Raw genomic sequence first — 14,311 nt, 5'->3', positions numbered from 1 at the left:
GCATCCTGCGACAGCGCCCTCCACGCCGACCTCCGATCTTAATCACTTACCTACCTTACGTACGCCCCTCGCCGTCGCACCTCGAATATCGCTGCCTGTCGACTTACAGCGCATTTAAAAGACCCAAAAGAATCTCAAAATAGGCTTCTCGGATCCTGTGGATCTACCTATTACGATCATTATGGCTTCCTCATCAACGCCCGTTACCCCTTTGCTTTAGTAAGTTGTCGTTGACTTTTCCATCTTGACCGGCCCGTATCGATACCAGGCGCAACTGACCTCCCGGTAGCTCGTGCATAGCACACAACAACACTATCCTCAGCGAATGCACGACATCCGCCTCGTCGCAAACCTCATCCCTCGCCTCCATCATCCTCCCCAAGATCGATCACAGCAGCCCCCAGAAGCTGACCTATACACACGGTACGCACCACATTCACTACATCGCCGAGGCACCTTCGGATCACCCAGACCACCCTTCCGCCGGCGGGCTCACCTTCCTCGTCATCGCGGATGCCTCACTGGGCCGCCGCATCCCCTTCGGTTTCCTCTTCGAGATCCGCCGCCGCTTCCTCGAGCAGTTCCCCGCCGAGTCGACCGATTATGCCGAGCTACCCAACTACGGCGCCGCCAGTTACAATGGCCAACTAAAGAAGTTCATGGTCGACTACGGCACCACGAACGGCGGCAAGGACGACGCCATCTCCAACGTCCAGCGTGAGATTGATGACGTCCGTGGCATCATGACGCGCAACATCGAGGGCCTGCTTGAGCGCGGCGAGCGCATTGACCTGCTCGTCGACAAGACGGATCGTCTCGGCGGCAGCGCCCGCGAGTTCCGCGTCCGCAGCCGTGGCCTGAAGCGCAAGATGTGGTGGAAGAACGTCAAGCTCATGGCGTTGCTCACGCTGGTCGTCGTGCTGATTATCCTTGCGATTGTGGTTGCGGTGAAGAACTGAAAAAAAATGGTGGTGCGAGGGGGCCGGGGGGAGGCATGAGCTGGTATCCAGCCCGGCGCTTTGTGTCTTAAGGGTTTTGTGTACATGGCGGAGTTTTCTTGTTGCGATTGTGTAGGTGCTGACCTCAGATTGGGTATTGGTTTGAAAGGCGAACGGAGAGGCATATGGGAGAGCAAAACAACGGAGGCTTTAGTCTCATTATCCATGACCACGAGGGGATCACCCTTGATTACATATTTCTCCTAGGCTGTCAGTCGTGGGTACAGAAGCCACGTGGGAATACGAATGAATTATTTGAAATCTTTTTGATACCTTGAGTGTGTATCTGCGGGACTAAGCCATAGATATAATATGTGAGGCTACCTACATTGTTGATACCCAAGCAAACAGTTCTGATTGTTTCATCGAGCGACGTTGATCTCAGGATCAACCACCTCGCGAGCCAGTAAGCTGAAGCCGTATATTAAGCAAAGAAACTGCGAGCAACTCCGTATATTCATGGCCGTTCCAAGACGAAAGGCTCATCACTTTATTGAAAACACGGTCATCACACTTCATACATGGAAAAGAAGCTCCTGCCATCACACCCTATGAACGAGGAGGGCTCTCACAATATCGATACAAGGGGTGGCCATCGTTGGTTCGTCACATTCTTACGCTATATGAAAGATGAACTGCACCCGTGATGACTCTCGACTCTCTTTGAATAAGCGCTCTCGAGTATAGTCACGCGCCCTTGACGACAGAGTGGTCGTGGGCGTTGCGTTGGGCAGCTCGGTGAGCATCCGCCGCCGCAGCTTTCTAGACCATGATCAGCGGCCTAGACATCGAAAAAGCCCCTATGAAACCCACATTACACGTATCCCCTCACGTTCGAGACCACCTTTTTTTCGGCGTACTCCGATACTGACATGACCCGTGCGTGACGACGCTCTCAGAGCTTCGGCGCCGAGTTCCCGTCGGCCCTCCGTCCGTCCTGATAGACGTAGCCGTGCGCCACGGGACTCATCCCCGTCCCATGCCCCAGAGACGACGGCGGCCGCCGCAGCTTTCCCGTGAAGAAGACGGGGTGCCGGGTGGAGACGTTGTGCTGCACCGTCTCGGCGTACCTCTCCCAGGTCGCCTGGAGTTGCGGGGCCCTCGTCTGGAGCGTCGCTGCCGCTGCGTGGTTCGTCATGGCTGGCGATGAATTGGGAGCCATTGACCTCGGAGGCGTCTGGCCGGTCGTGGGCGTGTGTGTATGCGGAGGAGGGGGAGTTACGCGTTTGTCGGCAAACGCTGGCGAAGAGCTCGGGGTCTTATCGTAAGGCACGTCCGCCCAGGTTCTGTCGTCATCCCGGCTCTGTGCGCCATCGGTGTTGCGGGGAAAGCTTTCCCCCAGTTCGGCCGTTGCAGTGAGCCACGGCACTTGAACGGGCATGGGTGGGGGGTGGGTGCCCCCGGAGTTTGGAGGAAGCGACGTGAAGAATGTGCACGCCCGAATGACATTTTTGAAGGCTCAAGCCGAGGCACGTTAGAGACCTTCCGTATGCAGCCAGAAAACCCACGGAGACGCTGCGTTGGGGTTTTACGGTCTACCATATGGTACTAGGCTATAATGTCGTGATTATTTTCACGTGTCCTTCTTGGCCTTCTTCTTGCCCTTTGGCTTTTGCGACTCCTTGCCCTTTTTAATGGCCTCGACAAGAGCCTCTACCTCCTTGATCTTCTCCGCCTCCTTCTCTTGCTTGGCCTTTTCTTCCTCGGCCTTCTTCTGCAGCGCCCGGACGGCAGCCTGTTCCTTTTCCGTCGTCTCGATCAGCTTGTCGCTTTCCTCCCAGAGCTTCTTGGCCACCTCTTTGTCCTCCACGTCCTTGCGCGCGAAATCGACCACTTGGCACTCCTTGATTAGCTTCCCGCCGCCGATGCGCACGAGGCTCGACTCCATGGCGGCGTAGAGGATCGACTGCGCGCCCTGCTCGGGGCTCTTGAGGAGCAGCCACGGCACCGGGTAGGCGACGAGGTACGTGAAGAGACCCCACAACGTGCCACGCGAGAGCCAACGGCGCATTCCTGGCGTGCGGACAAAGCCTGGGTCGACGAAGTAGACGCGTGAGTTCATGGGCAACTCGTCGGGTCGCTTGTAGGCGTTCAGGTGCTTCTGGAAGGCCTGGCCGAAGACCATGAGCGCGAGCTTGCTGCGCTTGTACGCCTTGCTGGGAGACCAGGTCTCTTTGCTCAGGGGCTCCTTGAGGGAGCCTGCGCCGATGTAGGAGGAGCAGGTGGCGAAGATGATGCGCACGTCGCGGTCAAAGGGCTGCGCCTTGATGGCGGGGCTGAGGATGGAGAGGAGGTGGAAGTTGGAGAGGTAGTTGACCATCCACATCTCCTCGATACCCTCCTTCGTCTGCATCCTCTTTCCCGCGGCGGGCGTTATGGTCGCGGCACAAAGGACAATCATGTCGAGGCGGCGTGGCGGGGCGTTGTCGATCCATTTGGTCGCAAACTTGCGGATGCTGTGCAGGGACGCGAGGTCGACCTGTTCAGCGTAGATGAGCTGGTTGTTCGTCCGGGCCCGCACGTCGCTGATGTACTCGACAAGAAAGGGGTCCGAGACGGGCGTGCTCGTCAACAAAACGATTTGCGCACCGCGTCTGGCCAGCTCCAGCACCGTCGCCGCCCCTATGCCTGAAGTCCCGCCTGTTATCATGACGACTCTCCCGTGCATGTCCCGCTCAGCAGGGTTGGAGGAACCGGCGCTCCATAGCTTGATTGCCACGAGCAGCGCGACCGTTATGATGGCTTTGGTGATGAACCACCAGTTGTCCGTTACCCATATCGGGAGGCCGGTTTCGAGCACATGACCGAAGAAATCGAGGGGCATCGCGTTGAACGAGTGACTTGGTTGAGGTAGGTGTGGCGGTAATGGCGACTACTTGTGATGGCCGAGCATTCCAAGACAAGAGGTAGGTAGGGTATCGTCGGTGTAAGGAGGTATTCCGGCGCTGGTCAATGTCGTGGACAAGCTCGTAGTGGACAGAAAAGAAAGCAGACAGTTCGAAAGTAAGTGTTTGGCGAGACCGCCAACTTGCTTCTAGAACAAGGCGGAAGAGATGATGCGCCGCCAGGGGATTTCCGAATTGCGATGACAGGGGCAGGCTGATGGCGTGGCACAGGGCGCTAAGTGCAGAGTCTGCAGGGGACGCAAGGAAGCCTGCCCGCGTTGGCTGCCGCTGCCGCTGCCCCTGCCTCTGCTGGCTTCCAGATTGCTGACATAACCTTCCTTGCCCCTCTGGACCTGCAACTGTGGGCCTATTCATCGACCCTTCTCCATCACATCGCGCTTTCATCTCATTAACAAATCTCACCACAGGTATCAATTCGGTACCGCGCAGGTCTCTCACGAGTACTTTTCGAGGGGGTGAGATCCTGGAGTGACGACCGCCTCAAATGCAGAGACAGGCCAATGACGACAAGGAATATGACGAGGAAGAGGATGTTCCGCTTCACCACCTGCGGCCCTTCGGCGCAGGTATCCAGCGCAGGCCGATCCAGTTCGTCAAGGCGTCGGACCCAGCTCTGAGCACGACCGAGCCGGTCAAGACCACAAAGTCCGGCTCTTCTGTGGGGGATTTCTACCTCAGTCTTGTCCTCCCGAGCGAGGAGAAGAAGCCAGAGGCCGCGAAGCCAGAGGCACATATATGCGCCATATGTGACTTGCCACTTGGTAAAGACGATGCCGTAGGAGAAAGCAACAAGGGCGGCAGTGACAGCAGTAGGAACACGGCAACAGCACTGAAGCACGAGGCTTCCATTGCTCATCAGGTGTGTCTCACGCACTCGCACCCCCCATCGGCGCTGGACCGGTCGCGCATGGGCTTGACGTATCTATCGTCGCACGGCTGGGACCCGGATTCGCGGATGGGTCTCGGTGCCGCAGGCCAAGGGATACAATATCCTCTCAAGACGAAGGCGAAGGAGGACAAGTATGGCCTCGGGCTAGACATTCCCAAAAACTTGAAGAGCAGGGTCGAGAAGAAGCAGAAGCCTCAGACGCTGGACGCGAAGAAGTGCCGGAAAAAGGCAGACGAGGATAAGAAGAAGGCCGAGAGGCTGCGGCAGATGTTCTACGGTAGCGAGGCCATGGATAGATACCTTGGTTCAGGATTATGACGAAGAATAAGATACCCATAGCAGAGTGTGCAATAGCTGGCATTCAGCATGTTATATATCGTAACGAAAACAGATGGATCTGTGTCTCCCCCATTGCGCAGTACAACACGGACAACGAAACAAGACGCATGCATGGCGCGGTCTTCCCATCTACTTCTTGTTTCCACCAGAGTATTTGCACAGACAAACAGACAAGAAGGCGGAGAGAGAGGACTGAGTAAAGATGAGGGAGACAAGAGTAGTATATGGTGCCTAGAAAATGACGGGGAAGAGACTGAAGATGACGTTTGTATGCCAGACGCATGGGCTACGTGGCTGTATATCGTGAGAAGCACATGGAAAGTATAAATAGAAGCTGAAGTTAAGGGTTTTCCATCATTGCGACGAAGGTTCGGGTGGCGGGGATGTCAATGACAGTCAGACCAAAAACATTGTGATTGTGAATAATCTCCTACTTTAGCTTGACAAAACACCTAGTCGGCAATCTTGGCAGATGAAAACGAGTAGGAAAGAAAGGTAAAAGATGGTATTATTGGGATATGCAAGGGCCCATCGAGGCCTGATAGCCATGATCCATGCGAACATACCTAGCTTAGGCTGTAAGTACCAGATCACCTCCTGTGTCGTTTCTTTAAAGGATGCCCGGGCAGATGCGAAGGCGGTGACCTCATTCGTCAGCCTTTGGGGGGCTGAAGGTGGGGGGGGGGGGGGAGAGGGGGATGCCGCCGCGCTACAGTATCCGTACCAGGATACGCCAATGCACAACTCCAAGGGGCTCCTTTGGCAAGGGGTGGTCGTTCCGTTGGTATGTTAAACTACGGATACCTACCTAATAATAAACTTGGGACCACGACCAAGACCAAGAGTAGGACTAAGGAAATAACCTGTAACAATGGGACTGCATCTGGTTCTATCAATTGCCTACATGCATACATCATCCATCGTCAAGTGCCTTGAATTCCTCATTCTCAAACAAGCCACACGGCGACGATAACCCAACGGGACAGGCATCCCATCCATCATCCATCTATCGTTCCCCTTCCCATCAACAGATCACCTTGCCTGACTGGCCTGGCCTGCTTTCAGGGGACACGCCGCCGAATGCATGTACGTACTCCCCCTCCACCCCCCCCCCTCCACATAACCTTGTCCGCATAGAGTCGCCTCTTCGAACCTAGGTAGCTCAGGCTTAGGCTCGAGGCTCTAGGCTCTGGGCATTGAAAGTCCCACCACTGCGACCGCTTCTTGCTCCATCTTTGAAACCCCGCCAGCCCAGAACATCAACCGCGCTGGACACGTCGTAGGTCTCTACAAGTCTCTCTCGAATCAAGACAGAAGCCCGACTTCTCGATCCCCTATTTTGCTCCAAATCAGCAGCGTACATTGCAGCCTGCCTCGTGCGCCGCTTCCTGTACTACAATCCGACAGCGCACCCGACTGCACCTAGCTTCGCCCAAGGCACGAACCGTTGACTCTCTGTCTCGTACCGACAACAATCTGCCTTCTCCCACGAGACAACATTACCTGGCTGCTCGCTACCTACGCGGCAACTTGCCACGATGGGCGTCTCCGCGCTCCAGGAGCAGCATGACGGTAAGCTCGCTCGTCGCCCAACTAACTCTGTGCCCCCCTCAAAACACCCCCCAAAGACTGACGGGCTTCACAACAGTCATTATCGACACTATCAAGAACATTACCCGAGGCGACGTGAGATCCACCCAATCTGTGATGACTTCGTTGCGTGCCATCCACCGAAACTAACGACAACAACACCCTTAGTGGAAAGTCCTAGTTCTAGACGAAGGCTCCAAGAAGATCTTGGACAATGTCGTCAAGGAAGATGACATCCTCAACCACAACATCGCTAGTGCGTCCTGCAAACCGTCCGTACCTCTTGTGCCGCCCCAACCCCTGACACCCTTGGTACAGACATCGAGCGCATCGAGCAGAAGCGAGACATGAACCCCGAGATGGACGCCATCTACATCCTGTCTCCGCAAGAAAACATTGTCGAAATCCTCGTCAACGACTTCGAGCGCCGCAGATACAAGCAAGCCTACCTCGTGTGGACCGGTGTCTTGGACCCCAGAATTCGTCGCATGATTGACGGCTGCCCGCCGGCCAAGCAACGCATCGCGGGCTTCGAGACCTTGTCCATTGACTTCTTCCCTCGCGAGTCGCACCTGGTGACATTCAGAGACCCCTGGAGCTTCCCTATCCTCTACCACCCCGCTTGCAACAACATGGTTGCGCGTCACATGAAAATCTTGGCCCAAAAGGTGCGTAAAACATGTGGCATGCGGGCTGCTTGTTTGTTTGTTTGTTTGTTTCGCTGACAGGCGCAATCAGATTACCGGTGTGTGCGTCACGTTGGGCGAATACCCCAAAATACGCTACTACAGGCCGAGAAATCCCCTTCACGAAGCTGCAGTGCTTAGCGCCCACCTCGCCCGATTTGTACAGGAAGAACTGGACGAATACGCGCAATGGAACCCCAATTTCCCACCACAGTCGACGAGGCCAGCGGGTACTCTCGTTATCACAGACCGATCAATGGACATTGTGGCACCACTGGTGCATGAGTTCACATATCAAGCCATGGCCCACGATCTCCTCCCCATACAAGACGGCGACAAAGTCACGTACCACATGGTCACCAACAGCGGTACTCCGGAAGAAGAGGAGAAGGACATGGAGCTTTCGGACAAAGACCGTGTCTGGGTCGACAACCGCCACCGGCACATGAAGGATACAATTGAAAAACTCATGTCCGACTTTCGAAAGTTCTTGTCCGACAACCCGCACTTCGTCAACGAGGAGCAAGATACGACGAGTTTGAACGCCATCAGGGACATGCTGGCCGGACTGCCTCAATTCCAGGAGATGAAGGAGGCATACTCGCTTCACTTGAATATGGCACAAGAGGCCATGAACATATTTGAGAAGCAGAAGCTGCCGGACATTGCTTCTGCTGAGCAAACGCTGGCAACGGGGCTGGACGAGGACTTTAAGAAGCCAAAGAATATCTTAGATCAGGTTGTGAGGCTGTTGGATGATGATGCGGTTTCGCCCGCGGACCGACTGCGCTTGATCATTCTCTATGTGCTTTACCGAGATGGCGTCATCATGGAAGACATCAATCGACTGTTGGCGCATTCCGGCTTGCCGCAAAGAGACGGAGAGGTTGCAGTCAACCTTGAAATGCTGGGCGGACGCCCCGTTCGCAGCGGCCTGAAAGACGTGCGGCCGGCTCAGCCGCCTCTGTTCACCAAGAACACCAAATCCGCCGAAATCAGCGAGGAATACTCGCTTTCTCGCTTCGAGACGGCGCTGCAGACGATGCTCGAAGAGCTCAGTCGGGGTACATTGGACCAAACGGTTTTCCCTTACGTGAAGCCGCCGGCAGACCCTAACGAGGATCTCTTGGCGTCCCAGCAAGGTTCACTGCGCGCAGGCAGGCCGAACTGGGCGGCGGCGGGCCGAAGACCGCCAGAAAACAGGCAGCGCTACATCGTGTTCATGGCTGGTGGCGCAACATACAGCGAAAGCCGCGCATGCTACGAAGTTTCAGCCCGTCAAGGCAAGGATATCTTTTTGGTGACCAGCCATATGCTCACACCGCAGCTCTACATCCGCCAGGTAGGGGACCTGGGCAAGGACAAACGCACGCTCGACATCCCCATGGAGCGGCCGACACCCCGTGCTCCGGCCTGGGTCTACGAGAAACCCGCCCCTCCGCCCAACCCCATAGCGCCACGGCCTGCTCCAGGAGCACCAGGACAACCGGCGGGGGGGGCTGCTCAAAGACTGCCGCCTTCGGGTGGTCTTCCGAGCCGGCCAGTGGCCCCGCCGACGGCCCAGATGAACAGCATGAGCCTCAACGCCGCTACGCCCGCATCGAACGGGGGCAGCGCCTCGCCTGCGCCATCAGAAAGCGGAAAGCCTCACAAGCTCGAAAAGGACAAGAAGAAGCGCAACTTCCTAGGTATGAAGAAGAGCAGCAAGGATAAGGACAAGCATTGAGGGGCACGAGGATCAAATGTTTGGAAACAAACTCAATATACATTCTGAACTTGAACGGTGCACTCCTTTTTCTTTCTCATTTTGCCAGCGTGGCGTTCTTTGGTGTTGACCCAGATGGCGGGGGCGGAGGGGAGGGGAGGGGGGCATTTCGGCTTACAGATGTTTGCAAGACCCGATGACCCGAGGTGGTCAAGAAGGGGGCGGCGACTGGACAGGTTCTATTGAAGGTCTCCTTCTTATCCTTGTTCTTTTCCCCTCTTGTTTTTCACTGGATTATTTTTAGAAGGGATATCAGGCCGTCCAAGTACACCGTCCAAGGTCATGAACGAGCGTGTCTGTGCATTATTAGTGTTTTTTCCTTTTTTTTTTCTTTTTCCTTTTTTGAATACTGTGCGGTCCATCAACCACCTGTTGATAAAATTTCCTCACTTGAGGTCTTGTGATTTCAGCATGCTTAGGAATCAATATATGCGCGTTCTGAGAGAGGGTGGGAGAAGTATGAGAATGTCTACGCACAATCTTTGACCTCAACGCTGTTGTCTCCCCTCAGCATGTTGAACATGAGACGTACACATAGTCACGAGGGACTTTTCAAAGAAAAGGATAACTGGATTATGGAAGCGAGGGAACCAGACATCCATTTCATTTCATTCATGTCTACCGTGGTAGAGTAATATCGGAGCACCCTATCCCTGCCTCCCCTCGGAAATTCGTCAATCCGTTTTTTGTATCTGATTCCACCTCTGCCCAATACCTTCAGATTATGTGGGGTGGACAAGGCTGTAGCAGCCTCGGTCAAGACCAAGGCTGGTTTGGTTTAAAACAGTGTCTACTCTCGTGAGAGGAAGACGTAATCGCGGGAATATGATTCGTCATCGGTATAGCTGATGTATGGTTCACGCGTGCGAAACGGACAGGGCCATAAAGAGACCGCCCTCTCCAGTCAGGCTGGAGAACCGTAGTTACCGAGGGTTAGAAATAAGGTTATTGATTGAGAAATATCCGACATAACGTCGTTGTTCCGACATTTTCATTGGGTTTGTGTACAAGTCATATCCTTCTCAGGGACATACACCTGTACATTTCGATGCAGTGACTCGAACAAGTTTAGTGCAGCTGTTGATGTGCTGCGGCAGTGAGACCTGACCCCAGATGTCAAGGTCGAAATTGAACCTGTACTGAGGTAAGGTTTACTGTCTTCGGAACGCCTGAGCGGCGCCCGGGGGTGGCATACGCCCGTCAAAAGGGAACACGTGCCCCTCAGGCCCAGCGGGACCGGGAAAGCCAGGCATTCCAGGGGGAGGGATAAATCCGGGAGGAGGACCGCCGAAGAAGCCCGGAGGAGGGGGCATATTGCGCGGCGGCGGACCTGCCATGACCTCCGGGGGCGGGAATGCACCCGGAGGGAAGTTGGGCGGGAACATAGCGCCCATGGGGTGGTTGCGACCAGGGCCGCCGGCAAGACCAGGAGGGGGAATTATGGATCTCTGTTGAGGAGGGATGAGGCCGCCGGGCTGGATCCAGTTAGGGTTCATCTGGTCCAAACCTGGAGGCGGGGGAGGGCGCTGCAGGATCTGCGTCGGCTGCATACGGGCCTCGGGTTCCGGGTGGTGGAAAGCTTCGTCCATGAAGCCCGGCGGGCCCTGGCCTCGCATCTGACGTTGAGAGCCACGGCCACCCTGCGGGATGCCCTGCGGGATGCCTTGAGGGATGCCTTGCGGGATGCCATGGGGGATGCCCTGCGGAAAGTCGGGTTCGCGATCTTGAGCATGCGGGATCTGGGCAGCGCGCTGAGGCTGCGGCATGCGCATGAGAAGCTGCTCGGTGCGCGGAGGCTCTGGCTGGTTTCTCATCAAGTTCATCAAGAACTCAGTGTTGCTCATGTTGCGACCTTGGTTCGGCTCCATTCTGGCCGAGCCCTGGCTAGAGGCCTGGTGGCGCTGCCCAACCAAGTCCTGAAGCAGTTGATCTTGACGAACAGCAGGCTGCTGGCCTGGCATCGTGGGACGTGGAGCAAGGATATCAGACATGGACATGGAGGCTTGAGGCATGCGGGGACGGGGGTCCTCTCGGCGCTCGCCACCATACTGCTGGAAAGGCTCGGGCGATGCAATGGAGCTCGAAGGAGCCGGTTCGCGCGCAAGTGGAGGGGGTTCCTGGAAAGGCTGGGAGGCAGGAGGGGTAGAAGACTGAATGTTCGAACGCTGCAGCTTCATGAGCAAGGCCTGGAAAGCTTGCTTCTCAGAATCAGGGGCAGGCGCAGACCCGTCGGAGCCGCCAATGGAAAGCCCGGCAAGAGGTGTCGAGGGCTCGGTCTGCATGCGGCGGTTGGGATCGTCTTGTGGCGCATTGAAGAAGGACGTGAAGCGGGACGACTTGCCGCCGCCAGTCTTGGCCTTGGCAGAAACCTCCTTCTTGGGTTCATTTGGGGAACCGACATCCAATCCAGCAGTGGATGCAAACTTGAGAAAGAACTGATCAGGACCAATCTCGACAGCAGGCGCAGAAGCGACGGCTGGCTGCTCAGCCTTGACGGTAGCCTCGGCAACGGCAATGGGCGCCTTATCCTCAGCCGGGGCGTTGCGGCTTGCCTTCATGCTCTCCATGAACTTCTTGAAGTCCTCTTCGGTGTGGCCTCCCGACTTCTCCCCGGCGGGTTCGTCAAACCACTCGGGCTCCCGCTCTTGCCTATGATCCCCACGATCCCAGCGGCGTTCGTAGTTCCGGCCAGTCGTCTTCTCTTCAACGACCTCGGCATCCCGGTTCCGGTCTCTCCAGCTTTTAGCACGATCAATGCGCTCGCGAGCTGTCATGGCGGGCTTCTCGGGGGTGCTGGCGACGTTGTTGCTGCTGTTGCTGTCGTTCTTGAACCAGGGCTCCGACTTGCCCCTGTTGAGACCATTTCGAGGTCGCGGTTCAGCCTCTTCATGTTCATGATCCTTGTCCTTGTCGTGATGGTCAAAAGTGCGGTGGGTTCGGTCTCTGGGGCCCTCCCGATCATCGCGATCACGCGGACGGCGTTCGTTGGGGAGTCTGTCACCACCACCCGCGCCCATGCGACCTTGAAAGCGCTCAGCACCTTCGTGCCCGAAGCTCTTGCGCGGCTTCACGGTGCTCCATCCCTCCTGATCCTGATCGCCGTCCCCACGACGGCGAAAGCTGGTGTTTCTCGAGTCACGGAAGCGGTCACCCTCGGGAGTATCGCCGTTGCGGTTGCGGAAGTTGAAGCGACTTGGCGAGTCAGCGTCCTTGAGCCCCTTGTCGCTGTCGAAAGGCTTGCCGTTGCGCAAAGTCGCAGAAGCGAAAGCTGTTCGGGGTGGTCCAAGGATAATGTCTTCAGGATCTGTGATTGGCGTTGCTGTCAGTTATTGCACACGAAGAGGAAGGGGCCCGGGCTACGTACTTGCGCTGTTTCTTGAGGCGTGGCGATCGAGGCCGGGGCGGCGGTTCGTCTGGTCAAGGAGGGGGTTGTCGTGGCTTCTTCTGTCGGCAGTAGTCTTGGCCTGGTTGGCGGTGCTGCTGTTGCCTTGGGTTCGGGAATTGTCTGGGGGAGGTCTGGGTGGGCTGTTAGAGGAGTCAAGTGGGATGAATTGGGGTGGACGGCATACCCCATCCATTCTTCAGCAGGAGGTAGTGCGGCCGGTTTGACGCATAGCGGTGATTCTCGCAGATGAATGAGAAACTCTGCCGTATATTGAATTGCCATAGCAGTATGATGATGCAAAGCGCATCAGAGTGGGGCTGGGAAGGCTATTGTTGTAATGACGAGGGCGGTGATGTTGGCATGGACAGAGGGGGAACCAGTTCAGCCGACGGAACCAGGGAAGCCGGCTGGTGGTGTCACACCAGAAAGGAGTAAAGTAGGAGATGAAGGAAAGGGTTTGATCTGTTGTTGTCGGTGTGGTGATTGAGAAGGCAAGGCTGTGAGGATTGCGGTCGTAGTCGTAGTTGTACTTTGGGTGTACGTCACACAGAGTGGTAGGGAGAATGGTAAACAGGTGTAGGTAGGTAAGTAGGTAGGTAGGTAGGCAGGGTCGAGGGAGGTCTGTCAAGTCAGGCAATCGGTCGTCGGCAGTCGTCCGGTCGCGGTCGCTGGCGCAGTCGAGTCGAAGCCAGTCCAGTCAAAGGCGGCGGGCTCCAGTCGGGCTACGCTGCAAGGTGCAGAGTAGATGGGGCTCGGTGCCTCGTTGCGGCCAGGTTGATAATGTGAGGCTGACAAGGCGAAAATGGGATCGATGGTTTATTTGGCAGTGGAGTGATGCAATACGGATGCGTTGAGAGAGATTATACGTGATGGGTGGTGAGTTTTTGGCAGCGAGCTGTCGGAGCGTGGAAGAGAGATGGTGGTCAAAGGAGTTTTGGCACTTCGGACGAAACCTGGTGGAGGAGATGCTCAGGTGCTCAGGTGCAGCAAGCAGCACCACACAGCAAGCACCCACCACCAACACAACACCATTTCTAGCAGAAGCAAGCAAGCAGCGCCAGCTTTGCCATTCTCCATGTAGGTACGTATCTTTCCTTACCATATGTTCCCCACTCTGGGTGCGTGGCAGCCAAGGAAAGAGCCATTCCATTCCGGGTGCGTGTACCTTGGTACCTCCCTCCTTACCTGTGTCCTACCGCCTTCCCTGTCATGTCCTCGAGGAAGGTGCAATCCCCTGCACTGGTATTCGTTTACCTTAGGTAACCTTAGGTAACTACGTAGGTACCTAGTTCCCTCCCACCAAATGCCAGACCACAGCAAAACTCGGGTGACATTTTCTTTTCTTTTCTTTTTTCCCCTCTCTTATCCCCCCCCCCCCCCCCCCCCTGATGGGGACGGTGGTAAGAAAGCAAAGGATCCGGCCATCCCAATGTTGCAGGGTGTTACATGCCAGTAGACTACTGAGAGGGACGGACGCCGAGTACGCTTGGTACGAAGGGCGTTATATCGCCAACCTGAGCTCCATCAGATTGGGTGGGTATACTCGGATACGGGGCTTTTGGGAACGTTCTGCACTTATGAAAGGGACCTCTGTAGAGCTACCCCGAAGTGTTGCCCCTGCAGTTGCTATGAATGCCGGAGATCTATAGGGTGAGCGTATGGTGCCAGAGGGGCTCGGCAAATGACTTATGTCCCGTCCTTTCGCATTTCTTCGGCTCATCGGGAACTCGGCCTTGTGCGTAGAGAGCCGCGC

The 14,311-nt window shown here is 56.0% G+C and overlaps 6 protein-coding genes across 6 annotated transcripts; 3 read left to right on the top strand and 3 right to left on the bottom strand.

The window, feature by feature from the left end:
• Nucleotides 1-181: 181 nt before the first annotated feature.
• GLRG_05743 (synaptobrevin) lies at nt 182-959 on the top strand (the record flags this gene model as incomplete). The annotated part of the gene is made up of 2 exons (XM_008096428.1): nt 182-219; nt 290-959. 2 exons carry the CDS (start codon nt 182-184, stop codon nt 957-959), a joined length of 708 nt encoding a protein of 235 aa, XP_008094619.1.
• A 934-nt stretch (nt 960-1,893) lies between these two features.
• On the bottom strand, nt 1,894-2,379 carry GLRG_05742 (uncharacterized protein; the record flags this gene model as incomplete). Its single annotated transcript, XM_008096427.1, has 1 exon — nt 1,894-2,379. One exon carries the CDS (start codon nt 2,377-2,379, stop codon nt 1,894-1,896), a length of 486 nt encoding a protein of 161 aa, XP_008094618.1.
• Nucleotides 2,380-2,571: 192 nt separating this feature from the next.
• On the bottom strand, nt 2,572-3,822 carry GLRG_05741 (short chain dehydrogenase/reductase family Oxidoreductase; the record flags this gene model as incomplete). Its single annotated transcript, XM_008096426.1, has 1 exon — nt 2,572-3,822. One exon carries the CDS (start codon nt 3,820-3,822, stop codon nt 2,572-2,574), a length of 1,251 nt encoding a protein of 416 aa, XP_008094617.1.
• Nucleotides 3,823-4,388: 566 nt separating this feature from the next.
• On the top strand, nt 4,389-5,111 carry GLRG_05740 (G-patch domain-containing protein; the record flags this gene model as incomplete). Its single annotated transcript, XM_008096425.1, has 1 exon — nt 4,389-5,111. One exon carries the CDS (start codon nt 4,389-4,391, stop codon nt 5,109-5,111), a length of 723 nt encoding a protein of 240 aa, XP_008094616.1.
• Nucleotides 5,112-6,670: 1,559 nt separating this feature from the next.
• Nucleotides 6,671-9,134, top strand: GLRG_05739 (Sec1 family protein; the record flags this gene model as incomplete). Its single annotated transcript, XM_008096424.1, has 5 exons — nt 6,671-6,704; nt 6,781-6,818; nt 6,891-6,978; nt 7,041-7,390; nt 7,461-9,134. The coding sequence occupies 5 exons, from the start codon at nt 6,671-6,673 to the stop codon at nt 9,132-9,134; spliced, it is 2,184 nt and encodes a 727-aa protein (XP_008094615.1).
• A 1,190-nt stretch (nt 9,135-10,324) lies between these two features.
• On the bottom strand, nt 10,325-12,840 carry GLRG_05738 (uncharacterized protein; the record flags this gene model as incomplete). Its single annotated transcript, XM_008096423.1, has 3 exons — nt 10,325-12,477; nt 12,538-12,689; nt 12,743-12,840. The coding sequence occupies 3 exons, from the start codon at nt 12,838-12,840 to the stop codon at nt 10,325-10,327; spliced, it is 2,403 nt and encodes an 800-aa protein (XP_008094614.1).
• Nucleotides 12,841-14,311: the final 1,471 nt, after the last annotated feature.

This window comes from Colletotrichum graminicola (assembly GCF_000149035.1).
Source record: "Colletotrichum graminicola M1.001 genomic scaffold supercont1.20, whole genome shotgun sequence".
NCBI classification, from domain to species: domain Eukaryota; kingdom Fungi; phylum Ascomycota; class Sordariomycetes; order Glomerellales; family Glomerellaceae; genus Colletotrichum; species Colletotrichum graminicola.
This window is presented reverse-complemented; position numbering and strand designations above follow the sequence as displayed.